Here is a 17,088-nt window from a genome sequence, read left to right as displayed (position 1 = left end):
ACTGAAGAAAATATCAGGAAAACCTCAATTAGGGTTAATCAGAGGCACTTTAACGGTGGAAGGTCGGAACTGATTCTTATTTAACATGGTGTGTGTGTGTGTGTGTGTGTGTGCGCGCACTCTTAACTATATTATTTCAGCTAAGTTTTCATTTATCCTTGTTTTCAGCTTAAAAGCCACAAAAAAGAAATTAATTTTTTTTAAATCACAAGAACCAAGCTAATTTATGGAAAAAAAAGACTAGACTAGACTAATTTATGTCCACCGTAGAGTTAAATCGTCCGTCTGTCCTCCAGCTCTGTCGTCGTCTATCTGCATACACCGCTGCTTTAACTCAACCCGCCTTCTTCACGTGTCGTCCTCTACAGATGATGGAGAGATGGCGGAGGTGTACCTGATGGATGGCAGCGTGCAGAGCTCCCACAGAGAGGTTGAAGGACGAGTTCTCATCACAGACTTTAATAACGTTCCTGAGGAGGACGGGGTCAGAGTTCATAGGCAGGTTTGTTAACAGCAGCTCATCAACAAAGCCTTCACACTGACCTCCGCCCCGCTGCCATGCTCAGCTTCTTCTCCTTCTTCTTCTCCTCCTTCTTGCAGGCCAGTCAGTGTGACGGTCACGGCACACATTTGGCTGGTGTGGTGACCGGATCGGATTCGGGTGTTGCTCGAGGTGCAGGCGTTAACCTGGTCCGTGTGCTGAACTGTCAGGGGAAAGGAACCGTCTCCGGAGCTCTGGCAGGTCGGGTGGCTTCACTGTTAGAACCAGACAGGATCGCATCTAAAAAGATAACTTCTTCTTCTTTTTTATTTTTTATTTCAAAGTTATTTCGAGTTACAACCAGACAACCTCAATGCGTTTTAAATGGTGGATATTTTCTAAAGTTTGTTGCAACTTTCAAAAATCTGAAAAGTGTGGCATACATTTTGTATTCAGCCCCTTTATTTTAACCTCCTAAATACAGTTGGGTAGTTTTATTAGAAAATATTGGAGGAAGAAAGAGCGCGGATTAGATGAGACCAGAAGTGATCTGGTTTTGGTAACACACCATGTTCAAAGGGAAAATTAACTCAGCACCAAACCTCTAGCACACCATTCCCATGGTAAAACATGCATTTCTTTTTTTTCTCTTTCACCTTTTTCCTTTTTCCCCTTCTGTTTGATTTCTTCTGTTCAGTATTTGAAAGGGTTCACCTGGTGACAACATAATGTAGAGACATGTACCATCTGCATTATAGTTATGGTTTCTTATTACTTGTTCAAAACGGAGCTAGCAAGAGTATTTAGATATAAAATAGGAGGGGCCCTAGTACTGAACCTTGGGATACACCACATGTGATTTCTCTCCGGTCTGACGAGAAGTTGGTCGGAGTTGAATGGATGATGGATGGAGTGAAATACAAGGAAGAAAACCTGCCAAAGGTGACAAAAGACTTGAGACCACTCACAATTTAAAAAGTTTAGATCAAATCGTATTCATGTATTAGAATGGTCCAGTCCAAGTCCGGACATAAATGTTATCTGTCCGATCCGACTGAGCTTGAGCTTTTTTCCAAAACCGAATGGGTAAAGTTTCAGTTGGTAAACACACAGTTAAGACCAATCTGCTGTAACTGCAGCAAAATATTCCACAAACAATCAAACATGAAAATCCTAATAAAACGCCACACTGTACTTTGTGGTTGTGACATGAAAAAGTTAAAGAAGTGGACCTGGACTCACCTTTGTTGGTCTTTTCGCTTTCTGTTCAGGGCTGGAGTTTATCCGAGCGACCTTGCTGGCGCGCCCCGTGGACGTGGCGGTTGTCTTGCTGCCCTTCATCGGCGGCTTCAGCCGGTCGCTGAATGCAGCGTGCAGAGAGACGGTGGCCCACGGAGCCGCCGTCGTCGCTGCCGCGGGGAACTACAGAGAAGACGCTTGCCTCTATTCGCCCGCTTCAGAACCTGAGGTCGAAGGGGAACACGCTTAATGGAGCAGGCACAGGCCGGATCGTGACCTCTAACCCCCATCCGTCTGTGCAGGTCATCACTGTAGGGGCTGTGAACTCTGAGGACCAGCTCATGTCGCAAGGAGCAGGGGGCACCAACTTCGGCCGCTGCGTTGATCTGTTTGCGCCCGGTGATGACATCGTTAGCGCCAGCAGCGACTGCAGCACCTGCTTCACCTCACAGAGCGGGACGTCGCAGGCCGCCGCTCACGCTGCCGGTGGGCCTCGACACAAACAGCCGCTATGACAGACAACCGAGTTATAATGTTTTATATTTTGGTCTGGAGATGGGCGGATCAATCAAACAATATCAATATATCAATGCCAAGTCGGTATTAGTATCGGATCGATATTAGCATGGTAAAATTGATAATTTGGTTCAGATTACATCTTCAGATTTTTTATTTTTGGATTGTAGTTTCTCAGCTCTACCTCAAAAAATTATATTTTCTGCAGTTTATTTAGATCTTTATATGTTATTAAAGTATTTTGTGGATACAAAATTTGAATTATTTTGTTCAAGCCTGGGACAGAGTTTGGACAGAGAACAAAAACAAAACATGAAAACAACTAAATGTCAGTCATTTGATGATATATCAATCTTTAATAAAAAAAAGTATCGGTATCAGTATCGTTATGGGCGATACGGGCCCTGTCTACAGTATGGCACACCTCTACTTTGGTCTGTTTTTGTGTGTGTAGGTATAGCAGCTGTGATCCTGTCCTCCAATCAGATTGCCTCCCCGGTGCAGGTCCTGCAGGTGATGCTGCATTACTCCGTTAGCAACACAATTAACTTCCTGTCCCTGTCTGAAACGCATCGTCTCACAACTCCAAACCTGGTGGCAGCCATGCCTCCCGCCAACAACCCAACACCAAGTTAGTGACTTCCCGACCTCAGCTTTGCACAGTTCTCCCCACTGTCCCCCCAACTTGTGCAACTGAGACCAGGTTTGTCCTATTTCCCCGTGCAGGTGGCGAGCTCCTGTGCCGCTCAGTGTGGTCAGAAAGGTCAGGCCTGTCGAGTGCGGACACGGCCGTGAGCCGCTGTTGCGTCGGGGAGGAAATGATGGGCTGCAGCAGCTACGCTCCTGACGGCGCCCGCGTGGGAGAAACGCTCACTGTGAGTTCACTCGCAACCCAAACTGACAGAAACTCCACGGACGCAGCGGGTTGAAGCCGCGTCTCCTTGGTCTCGCAGGAGAGCAACGGACGCATGGAGTGCGTCGCCTACAATGGGCTGACAGGCAACGGGGTGTTCGCAGTGGCCCGCTGCTGTGTGGTGGGTGGTCTGCAGTGCCGCGCCCACGCGAGCCCCGGGCCCGGGCGGGACGCTCAGTGTGCGGGCCCACAGCACCACCTCACAGGTAAGGAGCATGACCAGCCAGCGGCAGACTAGCAACAAGCAAATCGGCCTTTCTTCAGGCCAAGTGATAGCAAGCAAAACGTTTTGGGGGGTTTTGTCACTGGCACGAAGTGATTTTCATGTTTCTAATTTTTCTAAGATAGACCAATATAGCTCTAAATTATTTGCGGAAAAAAATGCATGGCTTTCCACTGCAAAAACACAAGATCTTACCAAGTATTTTGGTCTAATTTCTAATGCAAATATCTTACTAGCTCACAAGTAACTTTTCATCAAGTTGTAGGAGTTTGTTTTAATTAGTAATTCCTTAATAATGATGAAAAAATGTTTAAAAAATGTGCTAGTGGAACAAGACGTTAAAATGTTTTACTCTACTGGCAGATTACTTCATTATAACAAGGAATTATTGACTTAAACCAAGCTCATATTTCTCGCTGAAAAGTTACTTTTAAGTTAGCGTTGTCTTACGATATTTGCATTTGAAGCTACCAAAAATACCTGGTAATACTTTGTGTTTTTGCAGTGCAATTTTTGGAGGATTTGGGGTCACAGTTGAGCTTTGTGGATGCCAATCAGCTGCTACTGGTTACAATAAACAAAAACAAACAAACAAAAAAAATACTTTGTTGGTAGAGTCGGGCATAATTAGAACTGTCCGAAGTCTGGTTGCAGTTTGCTACAAACCATGTAGAGGACACAGAAGAAGGTGAAACCAAAATTGAACCTTTTGATCGGCATGCAAGATGCCATGTGTAGAGAAAAAAGCTACAGATAACACCAGCGTGTGGAGATACTTTTCTTCTGCAGGTGGATTTAGCTAAACATAGAGCAACTCTAATGAGAAGGAAATGGTAAAAAAAAAAAAACTTGGTGAGAGATTCATTTTCCAGCAGAATTAGTAAAAATATGGTGAGTATAAAGTAATAAAGTATGTTGATATGACATAGTGGCAAACCTAAATCCCAACAAATTGCTGCTCACAGATCTGAAGACGAATATAAATGCAAGCCACACATTTAAGATTTTCATTTGGAAAACTTTTTTTTTTTGCTTCTACTGCACATTTACACGCTACTTTGTGTTGGTCAATCACACAAAACCCCAATGACACTGGCTGAGGTTTGTGTTTGCAGTAAGACAAAATGCAGGGAAGTTCAAGGATGATTTTTTTTTTCCCAGTTACTGTGTGACTATAGCGAGGCGACGAAACACACTGCAGTCAAATCAAACCGTTACGACGTGAACCAGACAGAAAGAGCCACACAGTGAAACATGCTCCTCAGATATATGTGGAAGCTTTTCAATTTGCAATACACAGCAGCTTCTAGGTCAATTATGTTACCATGGTAATCAGTCAAAGGAGAGAAAAAACACACACACACACTCCTGGGCAGGATAAATGCCAGCTGTATGAAGTGTAAAAAGGAGGCTTCAAATGTCATGCCAGTATCCTCCAATGGTTTTTAATCTCAGACCGAATTGTTTGTTTTGGTTTTTCTTTCCAGATGATTTCTGGGAGGAAAATGGGCTCCATCCTTTTAATGCTCTTCTTTCTCCTCAGGGTGCACCAGTTGGTCCGTGGCCGAGATCTCATCCGACTCCCGTCCTCATCGCGGCGGCGCCGGGAGGAGTTGCTCGGTGAAGGACGGAGTCACGTCGCACGCAGTCTGCTGCCACGCTCCGTCTCTTCAGTGCCGTCTGCTGGAAACCACGTCGTCTGACAAAGACCAGGTGTTTTATTAATCTGGAGAAATGTAACGATCCTCTCCCTCCCTCTCCCCCCGTCCGCCCCCAGATGCCTCTTTAACCCCTCGGGTGTCCTGGATTTCTTCTCGCAGGTTGAGGTGTCCTGTCCCTCGGGCTGGACTGTGACAGACTGCAGCGCCGTCTCCAAGGGCTCTGCCGTCGTCGGGTCAGTGCCTGAGGGCAGCGGCTGCCGGATCCGCCGCGTGGGGGACGCGGAGGCGGCGGGCGTAGCCGTCTGCTGCCGTGTCACACCGCCAGACCCCCCTGCTCCAACTCCTAACTGATCACAGTGTGTCATCCGTCTTCTCTCTGAGCTCCTTCACCCCGTGGAGACACTTTAATGCACCTACCGTAAAGTGTAAACTTCTGCAAAGCTGTCGATTACAGCCATATGATCAAGTCGAAACGTGCTCCACATTGTCTTGTTAGCCGTCTTCAAACCGTCTGGGAGATACAGGTTTAAAGAATAAATATATCCTGATATTTTTTTGTATCTTTGTACTGAACAAGCATAATAAACAATCATGATGTACCTGACGTACAGTCTGTCCGTGCCCAACACAGCACATGACACTTATTAACCTTTTAACAATGTTTTTGTCAGAGTTGACGCCTGTTAAATAAACGCAGGAAAGACAAGAGTGGCAGAGATTCTGAATACTCGCGAGGAGAACAGACAGAGATGTGCTTTCAGTTACAAATGTCCTACCGTTCTGAAAGCACATTTGCCTGCCCCTCACTTTTTATTGTATTTAGGATCCCTAATCACAGAGAGTGCTGTAACTCTAAAGGGAGGGGGAAAAAAACACTTCATCACACAGTTACAGCGCCAATGATTATCACTAACTAACAACACAATCTATCTTGCACTAGATTATCCAGTTCCTGACCCAGGGTCAAACAGAGCAAGTTGTATGTCTTCACGGCGAAGGTTTTACAGCTAACAGGTCAAAAAGCAGGGCGTTCTGTAAAGAGCTGCTGTCACTGCTCTTCTTCAGAGAGGCCCTCTGAGAAAGGAAATCAGAGCGATTAACAATACAGGAACATTTCTTAAAAGCTATGACTAAACAAATAAGAGTACATAAAGCAAGAACATTATAAAAGTATAATATTTGATAATAATACAATTTACTTAAGTTTTTTTTTTTTTTTTACCAACGTTGCATTGAGAAGTAGCTCCACCAGGTGTTTGCTTATTGCTGCTGGCTAGTCTGAAGGAGCTGAGTGGGGGTCACCTCTGAGGAGCTCCGTCCTCAAAGGCGGAGCTAGGTCCACCCAGACGCTTTGCACAGCTGAAAGGTTGCCATGGGAGACTAAATGATTTCTCAAACATGCAAAAAAGAATCAAAGCGACTCTCCAGATATGTTTTTGACGAGGGAATAACATCATAACATGATGTAAAGCTCCAAAAGTTAATGTTTCATAATACTTCCCCTTTAACTCACCTTTTTTGGTTGGTTTGTGCCTGTAGGTCTGAGTGACAGCGTAGCATCGGCCAAACGTCTTTACTTTGATTGTTCCTGAACTCTTCTGGGTGATTCAGAAGTTTTGGAAACCAAAATTCAGGCTAACGAACAAAAGAAAGGTTCTGAGAAAAATCTGCCAAACAATCCATAATTGCAGTTTTTTTCCCCCTCCCACGGTGCAACATGAAACTCAACATTAGCTGCAGGAGGAATCGGTGCCACCTGAATCCAGCGGTGTTGGTTTCCAGATGTGACTCAGCAGGGTCTTGATCACGGCTCCATCAGACGGTTGCACTGATTGATTGATTGTCATCGCCGCCGCTGTGATGTTCGTTTTCCTTTTATGTATTCGGTTCTCGCGTTGGGAGCCGGGAAAAAATGCTACTGACAAGATGTCACTTTGTCACAGGTTCTGATATAAAACACAGGAATGGTCTTTAGAGTTTGAAAACTGAAATGAAATCAAGTCTGGATGTTTAACTGTTTACAAGAAAGTCAGCTGGAGTAATTTTACCTTTTTGGTTACATGTCTTCTAATAATCATCGGTGGTGAGATTTCTGGAGTTTGATTTATTAGGAGAACAGATGGCAGGTTACGAAACATTTCAATAGAGCTGAGGTGTGGACTTTAAATAGGCCACAACACTTCCATTTATTTTTAAATTTCGTTGTAAATTTATTGTATTTTTAATAATGAAAAAAAAAAAAATAGTGTAGGAAATTAATGTGTAAACCATTGTAGATCCAAAACGTCAAAGATGTTTTGCATGTTTTCCTTATCGACACCAAGCCAATCACGTTACACATTTATTTCTTTTGGGCTCAATTTAAGGAAACTGAAAAGGATTTAATCTGTTTTCAGCAATAACAACATGATTGTGTTCAGTGTTTATTTGAAAAGTTTTAATTAAAAGCAGATGTAGGTGCACAAAAGTCTGCTTTAGTGTACAAACCAATGAATAGTTGCTTCTGCCTAAAATGAGAGGAAAGTATGGGATAGTTTTGAACACTTGATGTTAGATTTGGATAATTTCATAACTTTTTAGAGGATCTCTTTGTGTCTTCAGGCATAAAACCTTGAGCGTCGTTTCTTCCACGATCATCAGATGAAGAATCAGGTCGTTGTGCAGACATGCACGAAAACTATGTTTACAAAAGGTTGTGCATTCCAGTTTATTTTATATCAAATTTCCCCTTAATCAAACTCTGATGTACAAATTAAAATCGAGTTTTAACATGCGTTACAGATTGCTGCGTTGTCGGAAGTGAACTCTCTCAAAATCGAAAACACAGTAAAAAACCCGTATGGATGCCAAGTCCCAACCCCACGCACTTGCTCGTCCCTCCCTGCATCCCCACAATAAAACAAAAGACTTTGTCTCCAAACCACCTGCCCTGTCTTTAAATAGTTGTGTTGGTGTAGAGGAGGCCCGAGACTCACTCCTCAGCAGGGCGCAGCCCGCGTTGCCATGACCACGCTGTCGCTTGGCACAATACCGCAAACGCAGCTTCCTCGCGAACGAGCCGCGCAGTCGGAGCGGCCTCGCTCGTGCCACTAAGTGCTAATGATACCGAATCACACAGCAAACAACACGGGGGGCTGATTTTTTTGTTCCGTCACGCTGAAGATGAAGAAGGAGGGGGAAAAAAAAAAAAAAAAAAAAAAAGCACAAACTTTCACCACCACACATGCAAACCGTGCCGGAGAAGCACGCCGTGACATTCACAACTAATGAGACCGAGAGGAGGGAGGGGTGGTGGGGGCGCGAGCTGCGTTTTCCTCCCCTTTTAGGCCGCAGAGGAGCATCGGTGAGTTCAACAGAAATGTCAGTTTGCCTGGCTGCCTCATACCGTGGGGTCCTCACACTGTAAACATTGACCTGTTAAAGCTGATAGCTGACCTGCTAAGCTAGCTGAGTGGAAAGGTGTTCCTCTAAACTACGCCAGTTTCTACTGCCTGGGAACAGAGTGAAAAGAAGCAGCATTTTTTTTTTAAATTTTTTCTTTTTTTTTTTTTTTTTTTTTTACCATCACCGGAACCCTGTGTACACCACCTCCTCCCCCCCCTCCGTCAGCTACATTCACAAATATCCTTTATCACGACACACAGAGGTGAACTTTCCCTGTTCGGACTGGGACAGGTGTGGAGATGAAGCGAGCCCTGTAGCGCTCCTACAGGAGACGCGCATGAAGCAAGGCGTTGACTGAGCATGTGAGGGTGGCGTGTACATCGGGAGAATAAGGCACTTTAAGACTCCCGATGATTGGGGGATGGGGGAGGTGGAGGATGAAGGTAACGCAGTGTGAACACTAGAAGCTACATGTGAGTGTTTAGAAAGGCAGACAGACGAAGAAAGGCAAAGCAAAAGGAAAAACAAAACAAGAAAGCCACCAGAGCATTGGTAACGACGAAGTGAAAAGGACTGATGTGCATATATGTGAGCGAACTGAATGAGTCATTCTTCTTGTGCATGTGTGTGTTTGTGGATGTGTAACCCATTGGCACCTGAAAGCAAAAACAGTAAAACATAAAAAAATAAAAAAAAAGTGCTCCTGAGCTTCCCCTTCAGTCGGCACCAGTGGCCTGTCCAGATCAGGTTGCATAAGGCTGAAGATCCAAAACCAAAAGAAAAAATGAAAAACGTAGTGATGGAAAAAAAAAAAAAAAAAAATTTAAATAAAAATCGGCACATGAGGCTCCCTGTCCCGGGCAGAGAAAAATACAAAATGTGAGGGGTTGGGGTGAGTGCTGACTATGGCACTGGTAGTTTGAGATCTGTCCTGATCCTGACACGCACAGGGGTCCCCTGTGGCTCCGGGGTCAAAGGTCCAGTCACAGGGAGAGCGGCTTGAGTAAGTGGCACTGCAAACATTGTTAAAACCGAGAAAAAAAAAAAAGCAGAAGAAGAGAATTGCGCTAAGTGGCTCTGGAGGAACTGACCCGTGCTGCTGTACATCACAATAGCCTGGGCTTGGACTATAAAGTGCATACTGAACCCCACCCGCCCCGTCCTCCCAGGAGCTCGTGAGTGTGGAGGTGTTTCTGTACAAGCGCGCGCCTGTGAGTTCCTCTGGGCGCGCGCTCTAGAGCAGCGCCAGCGGACGCCTCCTTCATTTTGCATGGCTGTGGAGGAGAAGACTTTAAAATACTATCTTACACTGAAAATTACACATATGGAAAAAAAAAATCTTAATTACAACGTGAGTAAAGCCCGTCGCAAAAACAATAAAAAAAAAATACATTGGCAAACATGAGCAGAACGTCGTTAAAACACCACCCGAGCCCGTCCTCCAACTCCACGTCATTACGAGTGAATTTATAAAAAAAAAAGAAAAAAGAAAAAAAAAAAAAAGGATAAACTGAAGTTATCCGTGAGCGCGATTTTCCCGACTCGATTGCTGTGGTGCCCCGTTTTAATGATAATTTGTCGCCTTGGCCAGGAAGTAATTCATGATTTATTTGCAGCTGCTTGGTTGCCCTGGCGACCGAGATAAAAGTGTCCTGATTGGCTTCCTGTGGAGTTCCGAGAGTCCTGTCCAATCAGAGGTACAGCACAGGCCGTTCCGACCCGGCCGCCTGGAGCCTGTGACGCCGCCCCGCCGCCGGAGTCATCCCGCCAGCCAGAGGAGTTAAGAGTCCACGTCTTCTAGATCGCTCTTTGAATCGCCGAGCATCATGGGAGACTCTGAGCCCTGCGGGAGAGAAGGAGGCAGAAATGTAACGTATTCACAGAACTTGTCTCGATAAAGCATTCATACGTTTTATTTGTTCATTTCTGCAGCTGCAACTTTAAAATATTTTATTGGAGTTCTGTAGAAACTGATTGAAGTAGAACCTGACAGTGAGGTAGAATCTTGAAATGTTTAATTTAAATTTAAAAAATAGTTTATCACAAAATTAAAATGCTGTAGCTCATTATCTCAGGTTTTTCAAAGTGATGCTAGTAGTTCTGGGCAGGAAGGATTTCCTGTAGCAGTCTGTTTTACAGCGATACTGAATAAGCCTCTGTCATACTCTTGTTGTATGACAATCTCATGAAGAGCAGGTTGATTAAGGGTTGTCTGTAACATCTCACAAATTTACAGCCAAGAATTGTAGTGTTGTGGCATGACCTGAAAATCCGCTTTACTCTAATTCTAATTAAAGTGCAACGAGGTCTGACACACTAAAAAATTCTACCAGACAATGAAAAGCCCCAGAAATTATTGCGATAAAAGGATAATATTGTTATTTTGAGACAATTTTCAAGTAATATATGAACAATGGCATAATAACGCAACTACAAGGCCTATTACAATAAATTTCACCAGACGATAAATCGTCCCAGAAAGTTTTGCGATAAATGATAATATTGTTTCGAGGCCATTTTCTAGTAATACATTAACCATAGCATAATAATGCAAGTTTGCCCTCTCAGACTAATAAACTCTAATCTTGAACAAAACATGTCAAATATTCAAATTAAAAGACAACAACAAAAAAATAAAACGGAAATAAAAACCCCACCAACCAAAAACCACAAGTAAAACGGATTCTGTAGTCTCTGTAAATAAAACTGCCCTTCAAAAATCGTGACTCATCAGGACGGAAATTATTGAGCTCATTTTAATCGATCATGCAATTAATTATCCGTGTCAGGCTCAGCGACGAGTTGCCTTTGAAAATCACCCGACGCGTTCCTTCCACTTCACATCAGTGCACTGCTTTGTGTCGCTTTCACGTCAAACCCCAATAAAACTTAAAAACTTCCAGGAGCGCGGATACGTTTTTCTATTTCTGAAGGCAAGAACTGAAAAACAATTATAAAGCCTCCATGAGCTAGGCAGTGACACCAGGATTATAATTTCAATCCAACCCACTCATTGTGTGTTCTTTTCATACCAAAAGAAGAAGACAAAGAAACCTCCCGACGATCCTGTGTAGGCATGCTGACAAGAGTCAGAAGAAAGAAAACGGCTTCCAGTCCACGGCTAATAACAACCGTAGGAGGAAACAATCTGCCTCCTCTAATCTCTCCACTGAAGCCAGTGAGCTCAGCCATTTTTATTCCTTTGTTTCCCCTCTTCTTCCTGGCTGTGTGAGCTGAATGTGAGCCGCTGTCACAGCATGAGTCATTTTCAGAGCCCTGCTGCTCTGAGCAGCCGGCAGGGTTGTTGATGATGATGATGATGATGATGATGACTACCTGTCGGAGGCTGCGCTCTGCGTTTTCATTCGCCGGGCTGCCGTCGGAGCCGTTGCTGCTGCCAGACTGCTCCTTCTCGTTTAACAATGCCGTGGCGTAGGCCAAGGTGTCCTGCAGGTGTTAAGACACACACACACACACACACACACACACACACACACACACACACACACACAGACAGAAACAGACGTGGGTTTGACAAGGCAGCAGAAGAGCAGGTGTGACTGCTGATGAGGTTTTGTACGTTCATGCGTGTGAGTACCTGTGCAGAAATGGTGCGCTGGAAGGTTTTATTGGTGGACGTCTCATTGGAGACGTTACTCTGGGGAGTCCAGTAATGTTCAGTCATCTGCAGCGAGCAAAAGAAAAGGATTTCATACATTTCCTACATCTTCCTCTTTCTCTCACACACAAAACTGCTTCATTTCAGCTAAAGGAGAAATCATCTCAACGGAAAAGGCGAACACGTGGGACCTAAACGCAGCACGATGCTCAACGTTGTGGCAAATTAGCAGCTGCTGGATGTTTATCTAAATTGTGGATCACACTGAGATGATAGATATGACTAAGAAACAAGTACTGGAATATAGACAAGTCCAAAAAAAAAAACAAAACAAAACAAAACAAAAAAAAAAAACATCTAAAATGACCGCTTTTAGACAAAAGTCAAACTAAGATATAAAAAACTAAAATAAAATGTTTTAAATGGGGTTTATACACTTTTCCCACAGTATAATTAAAGCACATTTCTAGGATTTTTATGGTAAATTTTCAAACTTTTTCAGAACCACATTTTGGAGATGAAAACAATTCAAATTAACTAAAAAAAAGATAGTTTCTATTCACTGTTATATAATTTATGATTGTTATAATATCTTGCGATTGTATTCTACAAGATAAAGTAAAATATAACAAAGTTTTATGTTTTGACATTTTCTCTGTGTACATCTGACTGGTTCAAGAAAAAAAATTAAAAAAAATAAAAAGATGCTCCAGATCGGTTTACTGTCATTGAGCCATAAATTTGGTGATTCTATCTATCCAAAAACAAGAGAAGTTTGGTCTGATTTAACTTTAGACAGTGAAGAAAAAAGTATTTTATTATCTTTAAATATCTGGCTTCTACTATAAATAACACTTTCCAAAATTAGGCTTTATTACAAAACTCTGGAGTTTGAGCATCAAGCACTTTCAAGGACGTTATTGAAATCTGAGGACCCCGTTTACATTTTTATACTAATATTTAAAATGATCAGTACCAGAACCTCCTGACCCGACCCGATTCCTGCTGCTCATCAAGGTCGAGGAAAACTCTCCCACTCCAAAGATGCAATTTATTCTTATTTTAAATCCATCAGGACGTGAAGTCATTTTCCAACCATCTCCACCAGTCTTTGCAGTTTATGTCTTGCAAAACTTTTTTTTATAGTCGATGCATCACTCTTTGTTTATATGAACTCCGGTTTTCTGCTTTAACTCCAAGCCTTTTTTATGCGTCACAATCAAGTTCACAGCATAAGAGCGACTGCAGCAGCTCCTTAATGCTCTGCTCACGCTGAAAAACTAATCACTGCATTTTATGACTGTCGAAGCAAAGCGCCAACAGTCTGAAGCAGAAGGAGCGATTAACTGCATCCGCGCTTTACCTCGTTATAGGATGAATCATCAATAAGTCACATCAAAACAGAGAGAAACATGCCAATGTTTGGCCAGAACTAAAGCAAACGCTCCTGTTGAGTCAGATATATCTTTAAAGATAAAGATTCTTGTTGGATGATGCGTTGCTATGAGTTATTTTAATTCGCCTAATCTGAAATGATTTAAGATCGGGGAAGAAAAACTTCGATTTGGACGTTTAATCTGCAGGAATCAGTCAAAAGTTGGAGTTGGAGCAACTGGTTTAAGGTAAAAGTTTCCTCTCGGTTCCTGTTTGCTTCGAATAAAACCACAACAAATGGAAGAGATTCCAACAGAGCAATAAAAAAAAAAAAAAAAAAGCTCCTATTATTGTACGTTTCTGTAAGAATGATTCAACAAGCCTGCCTTTTTCTGCAACCACTGCACGGCCCAGCTCCAGTGGCCAGACAAATCTTTGAAGTAATCTTTGGCTGGAGGACACCTGTGCAAAAAAAAACAAAAAAAACAAATGGACACTCAGATACAGTATCATATAAAATAATTCAAGACAAGTAACAAGTAGTAAAGGAAGATCTGATTAAATATGTGGAAAAGTACTGTTAACTACGGTGGAGGATCTGTGATGCTGTGGGTCTGTTTCTGTAGGAACTTCTTGAAAAACACTTAACAATAATAATAATAACAATCCATGAACTTCTTCGTCAAAAAAACATGACATTAGTGACTTAATGAAAAGCATTATTCATTCAATTGTGGATACTTTTTTCCTCCACTGGTTCATTTTGATTCTTTTTCAGTACGAGCTAACGCTAATGTTAATGTAGCAAAACAAGATGGAGGATGACGATCATGGAGCCAATAGACGTGATGGATGCTGTTTATTTAACACTACAGTAAAGCAGTGGCTGGTTACACTTATGAAGATGTGCAGACATTGTAAAAAGTTATGGCTTCACGCCTCTTAAAATTGTTTTAGGTCATTTTTAATGAGGCCAGAGGAAGAACCGCGCACTATATGCAACACAAAGTTCTGCAGAGTTTTCATTTAACCACCTAATCTCATTTTATGCACCATTAAAAATATGTAAACAAACAAACAAAAAAATGCAATAAAGAAATAATTTAATATTTTTTCTAAATAAGAAAATAAAACATTTTATAGGCTAAAATGCAATAACGCATCACAGGATGCACCTGCAGCTGAATAAATAATACTTAAATAAACCTTGTGAGAATAGACTTTTTTTTTTTCAATAAAGTGATAAATAACTGGAGGTGATCAATAGGAGAATTTGACATATTTAAATGAGCTAAAACTATGGTAAATATGGTAGAACATATTTATGTTTTTTGTACAGTTTTGGCTTAATTACTGTTCTTAGTGTTGGCTTTTTTTGTCAGAAAATGGCATATTTTAGCGTCTGTATACTCCTGTAAATATTTAATTCATGACTAAATCAGTTGTCGATTATTTTGATAAATCAATTCCATCACTATTAATACAATAGATTGTTCCAGCTCTATTGCAAAGCGTTGAGTAGCGCTCCCATCAGCCGCTGCTGTGCACAGGAAAATAACTAATTCCTTACAAGCAAAAAAAAAAAAAAAATCATGCTACTTGAATGCTACTACCAATTTTACCCTATTGTCTTTAAACTTTTTTTTTTTTTTTTTTTTGTAAAAAGAGGACACCTGTCTAACTATAATAATCAGCTTGAACCTCTGCATACTCACTTCTGAGCTAGTGTGACCAGGAACTTCACACACTGGTAGCAGCGCCTGCTGTCCACATTGTTGCTCTGGTGCATCAAAGCTGAGAGGCGACAGCGTTGCGTTAGTTTTTCCTCACAAGCTACGATGCTTTCTGTCGTAACGTTAAACCAGTAAATGACAACGATTAGGACCGGCCCTCCTTACCTAACAGGCCATTGTCCGACTCAAAGGCGTACTTGAGCCTCTGGGACTGCAGAGGGTCTTCAACAACCTGAGATGAAGGATTAGCTGGAGGTTAACGCGGACGACAACCAAACGGCGACGAGAGTGATGAGAGTGACGAGAGTGACGAGAGTGACGCTCACCAGTATCTCCTGCAGCATCTGGAAAACGTTCTTCAGCTCGTGAGGCGGAGCCGTCTCCATCTGACTCTGTTTTAAAGGTTTTATGTCAATATTTACTAAATTGGCGTCAGATTTTTTTTTTTTTTTTTCTGTAAAGATTGCGTACCTTGAGTAGCTGCAGCACTCCCAGCGAAAAGCCCTCATTGCAGTATGAGCAGTAGGTGACCATTTCTATCAGAAGAGACAGCGGCCCCGACAGCTCGCGCATCGCAAACATCACCTGGAGGGGAAAGACGGCAGCGCATCAGTCAAGAGAGCTTCACACTTTCTGGATCGATTCAGCAAAGTCAAAGATGATTTGTTAACCTCGAGAAGGTAAGGCTGTCCCTCCGGAGTGAAGAGAGAGGCGAGAATGTCCGAGTGCAGTGGGAGGAGCGGGCCGGAGGAGTGGACGCTACTCGCTGGCAGCTTGGATCCCCCAGGAGCTACGGAGGGGGAGCGAAACGAATTAAAACCGACCGTCCGACGAGAGACGAAGGAAGGTAGAGATTTGAAAACCAGAAGGTGGCTCACCGAGGGTCCGCTGGGGGCTGAGGTCAGAGTGCAGCGTCATGAGCGCCAGGCTGCTGTGGAGGTGGAGGAACTCCCGGGCCTGAGCCGGACTCCACCGCCGGTTCTGGAAGAACGACAAGAGCCAACTTAGGACGCCTGCAACCCTGAACCGAACATTTTACAGAGCTTCCGCCGCTCAGCAGCAGAAGTCAAAAATCATAATATTTTAGAACCGAAATACCAACGATAATTATACCTGGTTGTTTTGCCTGTTGGGTCCCAACAGGAAGATGAGCATCCGACGGTAGGCTGAGTGCTTCAACAGCAGCTGGCAGGGGCCGCAACCCTGAACAGACAGGAACTTTTAAAACGCTCTGCGAGGACCTCATTTTCATTTTTTATTTTTATCTCATTTATATTTTCAAAGTTCACGCAGCAGTAAAGATTTACCCTCTGGGTAAAGTTACTGAAGAGGTTGAAGTACTGGGCACAGTTTTTCACGTTCTCAGGAACGTCTTTGTCCAGCAGCGACAGCAAGGCGTCGGTCAGGCTGTCCAGGCCCGGGTCTCCGAAGTGCAGTGCGCTCTCCAGAGTTTTCTCCAGGACGGACGCCACCACCGTCCTCACCTCCCGAACGCTGCACTCCAGCAGGCAAACCCTGCAGCAGAGACGTCAGCAATCAGCCAGAAATCCCTTCTTTTTTTTTTTTTTTTTTCCCTTCCTTCTTTCTGTTTTACTGCTTTTGGCCTTGAGGACGCATTCCAGAATCTGGCACCGTTTGCCAGAAGGCGTTCCCGGCGCCTCAACATGCGATGCTCAGCAGCCAATCGCGCATGTGAATAAAACAATCACCCCATGATTACAAGGCGGGACGGTCAAACCCCTGACGCTCTTCTCTACAAACCCCCCGTGTTTCAGGAAACTGTCCCTCCGGCTCCGGATGTTTACATTCCAGAGACCGGCTCTGTTGTTTCGGCCAATTGGCATCTAGGAGGCGAGAGCCACGCACGCGCGAGTGATTTTGAGACGCCAATGCTACATTCCGACTCCAGATGCAGACAGAGTGAGGATTTCGCATTCTGTTGAGC

General features: G+C 43.3%; 2 protein-coding genes and 1 long non-coding RNA gene across 3 annotated transcripts in view; 1 reads left to right on the top strand and 2 right to left on the bottom strand.

The window, feature by feature from the left end:
* pcsk9 (proprotein convertase subtilisin/kexin type 9) overlaps positions 1–5,632 on the top strand; it is a 15,906-nt gene extending 10,274 nt beyond the window's left edge. The window contains exons 2-10 of the mRNA XM_015024954.1: positions 369–502; positions 601–742; positions 1,753–1,949; positions 2,023–2,206; positions 2,691–2,867; positions 2,963–3,111; positions 3,190–3,355; positions 4,916–5,085; positions 5,193–5,632. Coding sequence (XP_014880440.1) covers positions 380–502; positions 601–742; positions 1,753–1,949; positions 2,023–2,206; positions 2,691–2,867; positions 2,963–3,111; positions 3,190–3,355; positions 4,916–5,085; positions 5,193–5,384 — 1,500 coding nt within the window. The 5' untranslated portion in view covers positions 369–379 and the 3' untranslated portion in view covers positions 5,385–5,632. The remainder of the gene's footprint in view (positions 1–368; positions 503–600; positions 743–1,752; positions 1,950–2,022; positions 2,207–2,690; positions 2,868–2,962; positions 3,112–3,189; positions 3,356–4,915; positions 5,086–5,192) is intronic.
* LOC106941828 (uncharacterized) lies at positions 818–1,810 on the bottom strand. Its single transcript, XR_001423467.1, has 2 exons — positions 1,724–1,810; positions 818–1,414 (listed from the first exon to the last, which is right to left on the bottom strand). It is a non-coding gene; the product is annotated as an uncharacterized LOC106941828 (long non-coding RNA).
* A 2,089-nt stretch (positions 5,633–7,721) lies between the features above and the next one.
* LOC106941827 (ubiquitin carboxyl-terminal hydrolase 24-like) lies at positions 7,722–16,805 on the bottom strand. The gene is made up of 12 exons (XM_015024955.1): positions 16,451–16,805; positions 16,257–16,346; positions 16,022–16,124; positions 15,815–15,933; positions 15,615–15,728; positions 15,470–15,535; positions 15,309–15,375; positions 15,126–15,204; positions 13,797–13,872; positions 12,016–12,102; positions 11,754–11,864; positions 7,722–10,260 (listed from the first exon to the last, which is right to left on the bottom strand). The coding sequence occupies exons 2-12, from the start codon at positions 16,296–16,298 to the stop codon at positions 10,198–10,200; spliced, it is 927 nt and encodes a 308-aa protein (XP_014880441.1). The 5' UTR covers positions 16,299–16,346; positions 16,451–16,805; the 3' UTR covers positions 7,722–10,197.
* Between the last annotated feature and the right edge of the window lie 283 nt (positions 16,806–17,088).

The sequence above is a fragment of the Poecilia latipinna genome, unplaced genomic scaffold (assembly GCF_001443285.1).
Source record: "Poecilia latipinna isolate Pla-1442-1.1 unplaced genomic scaffold, P_latipinna-1.0 Scaffold3887, whole genome shotgun sequence".
NCBI classification, from domain to species: domain Eukaryota; kingdom Metazoa; phylum Chordata; class Actinopteri; order Cyprinodontiformes; family Poeciliidae; genus Poecilia; species Poecilia latipinna.
Note: the sequence above shows the minus strand (reverse complement) of the source record. Positions and strands in the feature narration are given on the sequence as shown.

Excerpts from the sequence above, each read along its gene's own strand:
- LOC106941827 (XM_015024955.1), bottom strand. The coding sequence starts at position 16,298 with ATGCTCATCTTCCTGTTGGGACCCAACAGGCAAAACAACCAG. Across the intron at positions 15,376-15,469 it reads AGATGCTGCAGGAGATACTG|GTTGTTGAAGACCCTCTGCA; the intron begins GTGAGCGTCACT and ends CCTTCATCTCAG. Across the intron at positions 12,103-13,796 it reads TGCAGTGGTTGCAGAAAAAG|ATGACTGAACATTACTGGAC; the intron begins GCAGGCTTGTTG and ends TGCTCGCTGCAG.